At 38.9% G+C, this 15,256-nt stretch overlaps 1 protein-coding gene across 1 annotated transcript in view; it reads left to right on the top strand.

Moving 5' to 3' along the window:
* Positions 1-15,256, top strand: part of SPG11 (SPG11 vesicle trafficking associated, spatacsin) — a gene marked incomplete at both ends in the record, with an annotated part of 76,400 nt that overhangs the window by 43,491 nt on the left and 17,653 nt on the right. The window contains 4 exon segments of the mRNA XM_079700176.1: positions 227-499; positions 1,135-1,335; positions 2,091-2,198; positions 14,909-15,089. Of these exon segments, the coding sequence (XP_079556302.1) occupies positions 227-499; positions 1,135-1,335; positions 2,091-2,198; positions 14,909-15,089 (763 nt within the window).

Genomic DNA, 15,256 nt, shown 5'->3' on the forward strand with positions numbered 1-15,256 from the left:
ACTAGTCATTACTACTAAAGAGCTGAAGGAAGAGTTTTTGTGACTCCAGATTGAATATGGAAACTCACTCAAACAACAATTATATAAAATTATATGGTCACTTCTGACGCAGTTCAGGGTGAGAAAGAAAAATTTTGCCTATGCTTTTCTCCAACATTTTCAGCTCCAGCTGAAATTGGAAGTTGGTTGTCTTTTTTGATCATCAATCATCTAATATGTTTTCTAGGTGAAATCTCTTCTCCAGTATTTCAGCCCTGTTCTTCAAGACCACTTAAGACTGGCTTTTGAGAACTTGCCCTCAGTGTCCAAGTCTAGAATGGACAGTGATCAAGTCTGCAACAAGTCCCCGCAGGAACTCCAAAGAAACAAAGTAGAGATGGCTGATTTCTTTGAAATTCTGCTTCAGTGCTCAGAGGTGCCAAACTCCTGGTGCTGGCTCCTGGCAGAAGCAGTGAAACAACAGGCCCCAATCCTTAGTGTCCTGGCCTCATGTGTCCAGGTGAGAATCTTGAGAAGCCTACATTAGGGACTCAGAGGGCAGTAGAAAAAGTGGGAAGAGACAGGGAAGGCTGATAATCAGAGAGAATGTGAGGTGATGACAGTGAGGCCCTAGCATGTGTTTCCAAGGTAACTGCCACTTTTTGTGCTTCCCCAGCTTAGGCTTCAGGCCATCTAGTGCATTTCCTTGTGCCTTAATGTTCAGTAACTTAAGTGATCAGAGCCTTGGCTTCCGGTTGGCAGTCATAGAGAAGGATGCTTTGGTGGACCGACCACCTCTGTGTCTTGAGCAGGGAAGGAGGGATGCTCCGAACAGTCCCTTGATCAGCAGTTCTGTAGAGGACAGTCTTGTTTTCTTATACTTAGTACTTCCCTGACCTCCACATATATCCCCTCGGTTTCTTGGCCTTTTGACCTACTATACTCTGCAGGACAGTTTATAACAGTCCCTTGGTTGTTCACTAGAGTTTGTTTCATGTTTGAAGGATTTTCAAGTCATTTTAACCAATTTAGTGAGGTGACTTGTTCTAAACAGGAAATATCCATCTGTAGTTGTAGCATTGCTGGAAGCTTCTGCAGTCAAGTAATCCATGTGCAGTCATTATCTTATTTTGAAAAGTTCTTATCCACTGGCAGGACGCCAGTGCTATTCCTTGCCTCTGTGTTTGGATCATCACTTCTGTGGAGCACAGTGTTGCAGCTGAAGCAATGGGACACATTCAGGGCTCAATAGAGGGCCATACCTGGGACCTTGAGGACCTCTCAGTCATCTGGAGGACATTATTAACACGACAGAAGAGCAAAACTCTCATCAGAGGTTTCCAGCTTTTCTTTAAGGTAGTGTTAGTTCATTTCTTTCCTCAGTTTAAAAGGGTTACTTCAGAATATCCCCTGTTGGCTTTTAAAATTATTCCTATTTCTGGGATTTTTTTTTAAGCCAACAACAGATAACGATATTAGATCTATCATTTATTTAGCAAAGTGCTTTATATATATTATTTTAGTCGATTCTAACAATAATCCTATATAAAGTAATATTTTAGAAGAATGTTATGAAGTGATATTATCCTCATTTTACAGAGTGAGATACTAAGGCTCACAGAACTTAAGTAACATGGCCAGGGTCTCAGAGTACTTTAGTAAGTGGTTTACTTACGGTTCAGACCCATAATCTCTAATTCTAGAACTCCTATCCTCTGACCAAAAAGCTCCCATCAGGGTGATGGAAATGTATGGATTAATGCCACAAACAAGCAGTAGGTTAACAGATCAGTGGAGTCCATTACCCAGGAGTGTATGTAGAGGTGTCTTAGCAGCGTCTAATGGAACATCTCCTGCTCATGTGTAGTGGACCAAGTATAGACTGGAGTATGGACTGTTGAGTAGGTGTACCTGGCCTGAGTATCTTTTTTCCAAAAGGAAATATAAATTTAATTTCCTTTCTTTTTAATATATATGATTTCATTCTACTACAAAGCTGTTATTAATAGTTTTGTTTTTTACTTTAACCTCTCATATTGGCATTACTCATTGAGAATATAGTATTGATTAAGTTTCAGGATTTTTAACTTCATTCAAACTCTTCCTCAAAGGAGTCCCCATTACTGTTTATGATGGAGATGTATGAACTGTGTATGTTCTTCAAGAATTATGAGGACGCCAAAGCTAAACTTCTGGAGTTCCAGAAGAGCCTTGAAACTGTAAGTTGGAATTATAGTGCTCTTTCTCGCTGATCTGAAATTGGCTAAAGTAGCCTCTTGTCTGCTCGTAGTCAGGATGCGGCAGCAGTTGAATAGCTGTTACCTGGCATAATGCAAACTGAATCATTTGTATTGTTCCAGAGATGGAGAGGCAGGACAGGAGTTGCAGGGACCTTGCTTACAGCACATCAGTTGCCATGGATGACAGAGAGGTTTCATCCAACGTGCTAATGAACTCTGATCAGTATCCTGATGCTGCACCCAAGCTCAGTGGGAAAGGGAATAATGGTATCCACTGTGGATGCTACAGAGGAGTGTGGTGGTACATGGGCCATGTTTTGCCAATCCAAATAACTCCAAGAGCATTGAGAGTGAAGGGTGTTTAATACTGCTTTATCCACTGTGACAAAAAATAATGGTTTTTTTCATCAACACTCCTTATGGTTTCTGTCCAAATGATTCTGAGCCTTATGGTCAATTTCAGGCTTTACCTATTCTGATGCTTGTTTCAGACCTATTTACATGTGGAGCTAATTAACCCTATGGAAGAAAGAGGAAGCTGTAAAAAAGGAAAATATGCCTTAGTCCTGCTTGGGGTTTCAGCACTTTTGCCCTCTCTATCCCAAAAAAGCTTTATGATAAATGAGACAAAACCATATACTGATTTTACCCAACAAATACATCACAGTGGAACCTGTGTATATGATTTTCCTCTCAATCACATTCATCTTAACTGTAATGAAGATTTTAAAGTTTTATTGTTTGAAAATACTGAATCAGTTATTCAAATATGCCTGAAGTTCCTAAATCACAGAAAATAGGGACATTCATTTCCTTCATCTGTCACTCTCCATGGTAGAGCCATACAGTATCTTCTTTTTTTTTAATTATTTTAAAAAACTGTGATAAAATACATATAACATTTACCATCTTAACCTTTTTATTTTCTTAAAGAAACAGGCGTCTTTTTAAATTTTAATTTATTTTATTTATTTATTTTTGGCTGCATTGGGTCTTCGTTGCTGCACACGGGCTTTCTCTAGGTGCGGCGAGTGGGGGCTCCTCTTCCTTGCGGTGCACAGGCTTCTCATTGCGGTGGCTTCTCTTGTTGCAGAGCACGGGCTCTAGGCTCGTGGGCTTCAGAAGTTGTGGCATGTGGGCTCAGTAGTTGTGGCTCGTGGGCTCTAGAGCGCAGGCTCAGTAGTTGTGGCACACGGGCTTAGTTGCTCAGCAGCATGTGGGATCTTCCTGGGCCAGGGCTCGAACCCGTTTTCCCTTGCATTGGCAGGCAGATTCTTAATCATTGCACCACCAGGGAAGCCCTATACCATCTTAACCATTTTTAAGTACATAGTTCAGTGGTATTAACTACATTCACATTGTTGTGCAACCATCAGCACCACCATCCATCCCCATAGCTCTCTTGTCTTTTTTCCCCCCCATAACTCTCTTTTCATCTTGTAAAGCTGAAATTCTATAGCCATTAAACAATAATTCTCCACTCTCCCCTCCCACTAGCCCCTGTCAATCACCATTCTACTTTCTGTCTTTATGATTTTGACTAAATACCTCACAGAAGTGGAATCATACAGTATTTTTCTTCTTGTGACTGGTTTATTTCACTTAACATAATGTCCTCAAGATTCGTCCATGTTGTAACATGTGTCAGAATTTCCTCCCTTTTTAGTGCTGAATAATATTCCATTGTATTTATATATCACATTTTGCCTATCCATTCATCCATCAATGGACATTTGGGTTGCTTCTATTTTTTAGTTTTTGCAAATAATACTGCTATGAACATTGTGTATGAATATATATAGACCTTGCTTTCAGTTTGTTTGGGTATCTACCTAGAAGTGAAATTGCTGGATGACATGGTAATTCTATTTCTGATATTTTGAGGAACTGCCATACTGTTTTCCATAGCAGCTATACTATTCCCACTAACAGTACACAGGCTTCCAATTTTCCACATCCTCTTCAACACTTGTTTTCTGTATTTTTTTTTTTTTTTTTTTTTTTTGCGGTACGCGGGCCTCTCACTGTTGTGGCCTCTCCCGTTGCGGAGCACAGACTCCAGAGGCGCAGGCTCAGCGGCCATGGCTCACGGGCCCAGCCGCTCCGTGGCATGTGGGATCTTCCTGGACTGGGGCATGAACCCGTGTCCCCTGCATCGGCAGGCGGACTCTCAACCATTGCGCCACCAGGGAAGCCCTGTTTTCTGTATTTTTGATAGTAGTCATCCTAATGGGTGTGAGATGGTATCTAATTGTATTTTTGATTTGCATTTCCCTAATGATTAGTGATGTTGAGCATCTTTTCATGTGCTTATTGGCCATTTGTATATCTTTTTTGGAGAAATGTCTATTCAAGTCCTTTGCCCATTTTTGAATTGAGTTGCTTGTTTTTTTTGTTGTTGAATTTTAGGAATTCTCTATATATTCTGGATATTAATCCCATGTCATACATATGATTTGTAAATATTTTCTCCCATTCTGTGGGTTGCCTTTTTACTCTGTTGATGGTGTCCTTTGATGCACAAAATTGTTTAAATTTTCATGAAGTCCAATTTGCATTTTTTTTTTTTTTTGCTACCTGTGCCTGTGGTATCCTAGCCAAGAAATCATTGCCAAATCCAGTGTTGTGAAGCTCTTGTCCTATGTTTTCTTCTAAGAGTTATATTGTTTTAGGTCTTACATATTTAGGTCCTTGGTCCATTTTGAGTTAATTTTTGTGTAGGTTGTTAGGTAAGGGTCCAACTTCATTTTTTTGCATGTGGATATCCAGTTTTCCCAGCACCATTTGTTGAAAAGACTGTTGTTTCCTTATTGAATGGTCTTGGCACCCTTGTCAAATATCATTTGACCATGTATATGAGGGTTTATTTCTGGGCTTTCTTTTCTTAGCCATTGGTCTATATGTCTGTCTTCATTGGCTATTTTGATTACTGTAGTAGCTTTGTAGTAAGTTTTGAAATCAGGAAGAGTGAGTCCTCTAGTTTTTTTAGTTTTTTTCAAGATTGTTTTGGCTATTCGGGTCCCTTGAGATTCCATATGATTTTAGAATTTTCTGTAAAAACAAAATGTCATGGGGATTTTGATAGGAATTGCATTGAATCTGTAGATTTTGGGGATAGTAATGAGATTTTAACTATAGTAAGACTTCCTATTCATAAACATGGAATGTGTTTCCATTTACTTATGTCTTTAGTTTCTTTCAGCGGTGTTTTGTAGTTTTCATTGTACAAGTCTTTTACTTCATTGGTTAATTCCTAAGTACTTTATTCTTTTTTTTTTTTTTTTTTTTTTTTGCCTGCACCATGTGGCATGTGGCATCCTAGCTCCCTGACCAGGGATTGAACCCCCATCCCCTGCAGTGGAAGCACAGAGTCTTAAACGCTGTACTTCCAGGGAAGTCCTATTCTTTTTGATGCTATTGGAAATGGAAAACATTTTATAATTTCCTTTTCAGATTGCTCATTGTTTGTGTATAGAAATGCAACTGATTTTTGTGTGTTGACTTTGTATCCTGCTACTTTGCTCAATTCATTTACCCTTAAGTTTTATGTTGGAATCTTCAGGGTTTTCTATATAAGATCATATCTGCAAACAGAGATCATTTTATTTCTTCCTTTCCAACTTGGATGCGTTTTATTTCTTTTTCTTACCTAAACACTCTGGCTAGAACTTAAAGAACTGTGTTGAATAGAAGTGGTGAAAGCAGGCATCTTTGCCTTGTTCCTGATCTTAGAGGAATGCTCTCAGTCTTGCACCATTGAGTATGATGTTTGTTGTGGGTTTTTCACATAAGGCTTTTATTATGTGGAGGTAGTTTCCTTCTCTTAGTTTGTTGAGTGAGTTTTTTATCATGCGGTGGTGTTTAATTTTGTCACATACTTTTTCTGCATCAATTAAGATGATCATGTGGTTTTTTTTTTCTTCATTCTGTTGAAGAAAACTGTGACGTATACATTGAATTTTGTATGTTGAACCATTCTTGCATTCCAGGAATAAATCCCATTTGATTATGGTATATAATCCTTTTAATATGCTGCTGAATTCAGATTGCCAGTCTTGTGTTGAGGATTTTTGCATCAGTGTTCATACGGGATATTGGTCTGTAGTTTTCTTGTAGTGTCTTTATCTGTCTTTGGTATCAAGATTATGCTGGTTTCATAGAATAAGTAGGGAAGTGTTCTCTCCTCTCCAGTTTTTTGGAAAAGTTTGAGAAAGATTGGTATTAGTTCTTTAAATTTTGGTAGATTTCATCAGTAAACCCATCAGGTCCATGGCTTTTCTTTGTTAGGAATTGGTTTTGGTTTTGTTTTGCTTTTTTGGTTGGGAGATTTTTGACTACTGATTAAATCTCCTTACTAGGAGATTTGGTCTATTCAGATTATCTATTTCTTTGTGATTTAGTCTTGGTAGGTTTTGTGTTTCAAGGGATCTGTCCATTTCATCTAGGTCATCCAACTTTTTGGCATACAGTTGTTCATAGTACTCTCTTATAATCCTTTTTATTTCTGTAGAATAGGTAGTAGTGTCCCCACTTTGATTTCTGATTTAGTAATTTGAGTCTTCTTTCTTTAAAAATGTGTTGTTTAATTTCCACAATTTTGTCAGTTTTCCAGTTTTCCTTTTGTTATTGACTTCTAACATCATCCCATTGTAGTCAGAGAAGATACTTAATATGTTATCTGTCTTTTAAAATGTGTGAGATTTAATTGCAGTTAGCATATGTTCTCTCCTGGAAAATACGCCATGTGAACTCGAGAAGAATGTGTTTTTATTGTTGTTGGGTAGAGTGTTCTGTGTATGTCTGTTAGATCTAGTTGGTTTATTGTGTGAAGTCCTCTATTTCCTTACTTGTCTCCTGTCAGGTTATTCTGTCCATTATTGTAAGCAGAGTACCGGCATACCTTTGAGATATTGCAGGTTCAGTTCCAGACAACTGCACTAAAGTGAATATCGCAATAAAGTGAGTCACATGGATTTTTTGGTTTCCCAGTGCACATAAAAGTTATGTTTACACTACACTGTAGTCTGTTAAGGGTGCAATAGTATTATGTCTAAAAATATATATATATATATATACATACCTTAATTTAAGAACACTTTATTGCTAAAAAACGGTAGTTCTAATTTCAGTTTTTTAAGGAAACTCCATACTGTTCTCCATAGTGGCTGTATCAATTTATATTCCCACCAGCAGTGCAGGAGGGTTCCCTTTTCTCCACACCATCTCCAACATTTATTGTTTGTAGATTTTTTGATGATGGCCATTCTGATTGGGAGGTGATACCTCATTGTAGTTTTGATTTGCATTTCTCTAATAATTAGTGATGTTGAGCATCTTTTCATGTGCCTCTTGACCATCTATATGTGTTCTTTGAAGAAATGTCTGTTTAGGTCTTCTGCCCATTTTTTGATTGGGTTTGTTGTTTTGATATTGAGCTGCATGAGCTGTTTGTATATTTTGGAGCTTAATCCTTTGTCAGTTGCTTCATTTGCAAATATTTTCTCCCATTTTGAGGGTTGTCTTTTCGTCTTGTTTATGGTTTCCTTTGTTGTGCAGAAGCTTTTAAGTTTCATCAGGTCCCATTTGTTTATTTTTGTTTTTATTTCCATTTCTCTAGGAGGTGAGTCAAAAAAGATCTTGCTGTGATTTATGCCGAAAAGTGTTTTTCCTATGTTATCCTCTAAGAGTTTTATAATGTCCAGTATTACATTTAGGCCTTTAATCCATTTTGAGTTTATTTTTGTGTATGGTGTTAGGTAGTGTTCTAATTTCATTCTTTTACATGTAGCTGTCCAGTTTTCCCAGCACCACTTATTGAAGAAACTGTCATTTCTCCACTGTATATTCTTGCCTCCTTTGTCATAGATTAGGTGACCAGAGGTACGTGGGTTAATCTCTGGGCTTTCTGTCCTGTACCATTGATCTATATTTCTGTTTTTGTGCCAGTATCATAGTGTCTTGATTACTGTAGTTTTGTAGTATAGTCTGAAGTCAGGGAGCCTGATTTCTCCAGCTTCGTTTTTTTCCCTCAAGACCACTTTGGCTATTCGGGGTCTTTTGTGTCTCCCTACAAATTTTAAGATTTTTTGTTCTAGTTCCATAAAAAAAGCCATTGGTAATTTGATAGGGATTGCATTGAATCTGTAGATTGCTTTGGGTAGTATAGTCATTTTCACAATATTGATTCTTCCAATCCAAGAACATGGTATATCTCTCTATCTGTTGGTATCATCTTTAATTTCTTTCATCAGTGTCTTATAGTTTTCTGCAGACAGGTCTTTTGTCTCCCTAGGTAGCTTTATTCCTAGGTATTTTATTCTTTTTGTTGCAATGGTAAATGGGAGTGTTTCCTTAATTTCTCTTTCAGATTTTTTTCATCATTAGCATACAGGAATGCAAGAGATTTCCGTGCATTAATTTTGTATCCTGAAACTTTACCAAATTCATTGATTAGCTCTAGTAGTTTTCTGGTGGCATCTTTAGGATTCTCTATGTATAGTATCATGTCATCTGCAAACAGTGACAGTTTTACTTCTTTTCCAATTTGTATTTCTTTTTCTTCTCTGATTGCTGTGGCTAGGACTTCCAAAACTATGTTGTATAATAGTGGTGAGAGTGGACATCCTTATATTGTTCCTGATCTTAGAGAAAATGCTTTCAGTTTTTCACCATTGAGAATGATGTTCGCTGTGGGTTTGTCGTATATGGCCTTTATTATGTTAAGGTAGGTTCCCTCTATGCCCACTTTCTGGAGAGTTTTTATCATAAATGGGTGTTGAATTTTGTCAAAAGCTTTTTCTGCATCTATTGAGTTGATCATATGGTTTTTATTCTTCAATTTGTTAGTATGGTTTATCACATTGATTGATTTACGTATATTAAAGAATCCTTGCATCCCTGGGATAAATCCCACTTGATCATGGTGTATGATCCTTTTAATGTGTTGTTGGATTCTGTTTGCTAGTATTTTGTTGAGGATTTTTGCATCTATATTCATCAGTGATATTGGTCTGTAATTTTCTTTTTTTGTGGTATCTTTGTCTGGTTTTGGTATCAGGGTGATGGTGGCCTCATAGAATGAGTTTGGGAGTGTTCCTTCCTCTGCAAATTTTTGGAAGAGTTTGAGAAGGATGGGTGTTAGCTCTTCTCTAAATGTTTGATAGAATTCACTTGTGAAGCCATCTGGTCCTGGACTTTTGTTTGTTGGAAGAGTTTAAATCACAGCTTCAATTTCATTACTTGTGATTGGTCTGTTCATATTTTCTATTTCTTCCTGGTTCAGTCTTGGAAGGTTATACCTTTCTAAGAATTTGTCCATTTCTTCCAGGTTGTCCATTTTATTGGCATAGAGTTGTTTGTAGTAAGTAGTCTCTTAGGATCCTTTGTACTTCTGCCGTGTCAGTTGTAATTTCTCCTTTTTTCATTTCTAATTTTACTGATTTGAATCCTCTCCCTTTTTAAAAATATTTATTTATTTGGCTGCACTGGGTCTTAGTTGCAGCTGATGGGCTCCTTAGTTGCAGCATGTGGGCTCCTTAGTTGCTGCTTGAGGGCTCCTTAGTTATGGCTCACCAGCTCCATGGTTGCAGCACATGGGCTCCTTTGTTGCAGCTCATGGGCTCCTTAGTTGCAGGTCGCCGGCTCCTTAGTTGTGGCATGCAAACTTTTGGTTGCAGCATGCATGTGGGATCTAGTTCCCTGACCAGGGATCGAAGCTGGGCCCCCGGCATTGGGAACGTGGAGTCTTAACCACTGCACCACCAGGGAAGTCCCTCCCTTTTTTTCTTGATGAGTCTGGCTTAAGGTTTATCAATTTTGTTTATTTTCTCAAAGAACCAACTTTTAGTTTTATTGATCTTTGCTATTGTTTTCTTTGTTTCTGTTGCATTTATTTCTGCTCTGATCTTTATGATTTCTTTCCTTCTACTAACTCTAGGGGTTTTTTTGTTCTTCTTTCTGCAGTTGCTTTAGGTGTAAGGTTAAATTGTTTATTTGAGATTTTTCATGTTTCTTGAGGTGAGATTGAATTGCTATAAACTTCCCTTTTAGAACTGCTTTTGCTGCGTCCCATAGGTTTTGGGTTGTTCTGTTTTCATTGTCATTTGTTTCTATGTATTTTTTTATTTCCTCTTTGATTTCTTCAGTGATCTCTTGGTTATTTAGTAGTGTATTGTTTAGCCTTCATGTGTTTGTGTGTTTGTGCTTTTTATAGTTTTTTTCCTGTAATTTATTTCTTTTTAAAAAATATTTATTTATTTATTTATTTATTTGGCTGCGTCAGGTCTTAGGTGCAACGTGCGGGCTCTTTATTGCAGTGTGTGGGCTCTCTAGTTGTGGCGTGCAGGCTCTCTAGTTGTGGCACATGGGCTCCAGAGCACGCAGGCCCAGTAGTTGTGGTGCACGGGCTCTCTAGTTGTGTTGTGCCGGCTCCAGAGCACACAGGCTCTCTAGTTGTGGTGTGCAGGATCCAGAGCACATGGGCTCAGTAGTTGTGACATGTGGGGTCTCTAGTTGTGGCACAGGGGCTCTAGAGTACACGGGCTTAGTAGTTGTGGTGCACTGGCTTAGTTGCCCTGTGGCATATGGGATCTTAGTTCCCTGACCAGGGCTCGAACTTGCGTCCCCTGCATTGGAAGACAGATTATTAACCGCTGGACCACCAGGGAAGTCCTGCCTGTAATTGATTTGTAATCTCGTAGTGTTGTGGTTGAAAAAGATGCTTGATACGATTTCAGCTTTCTTAAATTTACTGAGGCTTGATTTGTGACCCAAGATGTGCTCTATCCTAGAAAATGTTCCATGTGCTCTTGAGAAGAAAGTGTATTCTGCCACTTTCTAGTGGAATGTCCTATAAATATCAATTAAGTCTGTCTGGTCTACTGTGTCATTTAAAGCTGTGTTTCCTTATTTATTTTCTACCTGGATGATCTGTCCATTGGTGTATGTGGAATGTTAAAGTCCCCCACTATTATTGTGTTACTGTGGATTTCCCCTTTTATGGTTGTTAGCATTTGCTTTATGTATTTAGGTGCTCCTATGTTGGGTGCATAACTATTTATAATTGTTGTATCTTCTTCTTGGACTGATCCCTTGATCATTATGTAGTGACCTTCCTTGTCTCTTGTAACAGTCTTTAAAGTCTATTTTATCTGATATGAGCATTGCTACTCCAGCTTTCTTTTGATTTCCATTTGCACGGAATATCTTTTTCCATCCCCTCACATTCAGTCTGTATGGGTCTCTAGGTCTGAAGTGGTCTCTTGTAGACAGCATATATATGGGTCTTGTGTTAGTATCCATTCAGCCAGTTTGTGTCTTTTGGTTGGAGCATTTAATCCATTTACATTCAAGGTAATTATCAGTATGTATGTTCCTGTTACTGTTTTCTTAATTGTTTTGGGTTTGTTTTTGTGGGTCTTTTTTCTCTTGTGTTTCCCACCTAGAGAAGTTCCTTTAGCATTTGTTGTAAAGGTGGTTTGGTGGAGCTGAATTCTCTTAGCTTTTGCTTGTCTGTAAAGCTTTTGATTTCTCTGTTGAATCTGAATGAGATCCTTGCTGGGTAGAGTAATCTTGGTTATAGGTTTTTCCCTTTCATCACTTTAAACATCCTGCCACTCCCTTCTGGCCTGCAGAGTTTCTGCTGAAAAATTAGCTGATAACCTTATGGGTATTCCCTTGTAGGTTATTTGTTGCTTTTCCCTTGTTGCTTTTAATATTTTTTCTTTGAATTTAATTTTTATTAGTTTGATTAATGTGTGTCTCAGCATGTTTCTCCTTGGATTTATCCTGTATGGGACTCTCTGTGCTTCCTGGACTTGATTGACTATTTCCTTTCCCATGTTAGGGGATTTTTTGACTATAATCTCTTCAAATATTTTCTCAGACCCTTTCTCTTTCTCTTCTTCTTCTGGGACCCCTATAATTCAAATGTTGGTGCATTTAATGTTGTCCCAGAGGTCTCTGAGACTGTCCTTATTTCTTTTCATTCTTTTTTCTTTATTCTGCTCCTTGGCTGTTATTTCTACTATTCTGTCTTCCAGCTCACTTATTTGTTCTTCTCCTTCAGTTGTTCTATTATTGATTCCTTCTAGTGTATTTTTCATTTCAGTTATTGTGTTGTTCATCACTGTTTGTTCTTTAGTTCTTCTAGGTCCTTGTTAAACATTTCTTGTATTTTTTCGATCTGTGCCTCCATTCTATTTACGAGATTTTGGATCATCTTTACTGTCAGTACTCTGAATTCTTTTTCAGGTAGGTTGCTGATTTCCTTTTCATTTATTTGGTCTTACAGGATTTTGCCTTGCTTCTTCGTCTGTACCATATTTTTTTGTCATCGCATTTTTTTTGATGGGTGGGGCCGTGTTCCTGTCTTGCTGGTTGTTTGGCCTGAGGCGTCCAGCACTGGAGTTTGCAGGCAGTTGGGTGGAGCCAGGTCTTGGTGCTGAGATGAGGACCAATGGGAGAGCTCACACCGATTAATATTCCCTGTGGTCTGAGGTTCTCTGTTAGTCCAGTGGTTTGGACTCAGCACTCCCACCACAGGAGCTCAGGCCTGACCCCTGGCCTGGGAACCAAGACCCTGGTCACGCAGGGATTCCTCCCATCCCCTAGGTGTCCGAGGTCCCTCACCAGCGCCTGGTTGGTGCCCGAGATATGAGGAGACATGAACTCTACGTCCTCCTACTCCACCATCTTGACTCCCCACCCTGCATTTAAGTTTCTTTCGTGTCTTTTTCATGGCTTGATAGCTCATTTCTTTTTAGTGCTGAATAATACTACATTGTCTGGATATACCAGTCTGTTTATCCATTCACCTACTGCAGGACATCTTGGTTGCTTCCAAGTTTTGGCAATTACGAATAAAGCTGCTCTAAACATCTGTGTGCAGGTTTTTCTGTGGATGGTAAGTTTTCAACTCATTTGGGTAAATATCAATACCAAGGAGTACTCAATCATATGGTAAGAGTATGTTAGTTTTGGAAGAGACCACCAAACTGTCTGCCAAAATGGCTGTACTGTTTTGCATTCCCACCAGCAATGAATGAGAGTTCCTGTGTCTCCATACCCTTGCTAACCTTTGGTGGTGTCAGAGTTCCAGATTTTGGCCATTCTAATAGGTATGTTGTGATATGTCATTGTCTTCATTTGCATTTCCGTGATGACATATGGTATGGATCTTCTCATATGCTTATTTGCTATCTGTGTATGTTCTTTGGTCAGGTATCTATTAAGCTCTTTGGCCTAATTTTTTAATAGTGCTGTTTGTCTTCTTATTGTTTAGTTTTAAGAGTTCTTTGTATATTTTGGATAACAGTCCTTTATCAGATGTATATTTTGCAAATATTTTCTCCCAGTCTGTGGCTTGTCATCTGATTCTCTTGACATTGTCTTTTGTATGGCAATTTTTAATTTTAATGAAGTCCAGCTTATCAGTTATTTCCTTCATGAATTCTTTCTTTGGTATTTTATCTAAAAAAGGCATCACCATACCCAAGGTCACCTAAGTTTCCTCCCATGTTATCTCCTAGGAGTTTTATAGTTTTGCATTTTACATTTAGGTCCTTCCAGGTCTCTTCTTATTCTTGCTTGTCTGCCCCTGCTCCAGCCCCCAACCAAGGGGCACTGCAGCTGCTCCATCATTACCTGAGCTCTTTACTTCCATATATTTTTTACTTTAACCAGTTCCATCATCTGTCTGCCATAGACCCTCTTCTTAGAGCAATAGAGGTAGGGAAACAAGTAAATAAAGACTAAGAACTAATGCTCTGGGGGCTTCCCTGGTGGCGCAGTGGTTAGGAATCCGCCTGCCAATGCAGGGGACCGGGTTCGAGCCCTGGTCCAGGAAGATCCCACATGCCACGTGCCACAACTACTGAGCTTGCACTCTAGAGCCCATGCTCTGCAATAAGAGAAACCACCGCAATGAGAAGCCCGTGCACCACAATGAAGAGTAGCCCCCGCTCGCCGCAACTAGAGAAAGCCTGCGTGTAGCAATGAAGACTCAACGCAGCCAAAAATAAAGAAATTAAATAATTTTTTTTAAAAAAGAACTAATGCTCTGATTCAAGCTTAATGTGGCTGCTTCTTGGGGTCATCTTCCTATTAATATTTTTAGCATTTGATTGAAATGACAAAAGTTCAGGCTTACTAATTGAGATCCTTCTCTAATGATAGTATAAACTACAAGCAAACTAATAGAACCAGCTCAGCAATGTTAAGCAAGTCTTTTTAAGAGGTCTTCATATGTGAATTTCAAATCTTCTGGACTCAGGGCAGGACTAGACCCCTCTCTAAAGAAGCTGCTAAGTGGAACATGTCTGGTTAATTTCACAGCCACTCACAGGACTGTTACTTTGGCAGTCACTAACTTGGCAGTATTTGCATTGCTTCACTCCATTCAGTCTTTAGGTCTCTTTCCCATTTTTGACTTTCACACACACAGCTCTCTACAACAGGATGTCCCACAAAGAGAAAAACTACAAAGCTGCCAGAGAGGGCTTATTTTTGCTACTCCTCTGAGCTGCACTACGAATCACTGCTGTTTGAAAAGGACCTGAATAAGCATCCTCCTTTGTGATAGGAGATGCCTTTGATGGTACCTTGGCTTTCTTAGACTTTCCCAAGTTCAGAGGTTTTGATTTGCTGTTGCTGAGAAACCACTTTCCCTGATGCTTTCTTTTTTTTCATAGCTTGAAACGGCAGCCACAAGGGTCCACGCTATCATTCCTGCCCCATGGCTGAAGGAGCATGTGTATTTTCTTTTGAAGCTTATGCTGCAGCAGTGTAGGACCCAGTATGAGCTGGGGAAGCTTTTACAGCTGTTTGTTGGAATAGAGCATCTCTTCTCTGATGGTAAGACAATACTTACAGGTAAGTTGCTGTTAGGAAGTTAGCTTACTTTATCCTGAAAATATTTTAGAAGGGCATTCAGGAAATTAAAATGCATAGGATATAAGACATTGCAATCCAGATCGGGGTGTGAAGAAGAGGTTACAGGAAACTTCAGTCATGGTTAAAGCATTTAAAACAGCACAACA

The sequence above is a fragment of the Hyperoodon ampullatus genome, assembly GCF_949752795.1.
Source record: "Hyperoodon ampullatus genome assembly, chromosome: 3".
NCBI classification, from domain to species: Eukaryota; Metazoa; Chordata; class Mammalia; order Artiodactyla; family Ziphiidae; genus Hyperoodon; species Hyperoodon ampullatus.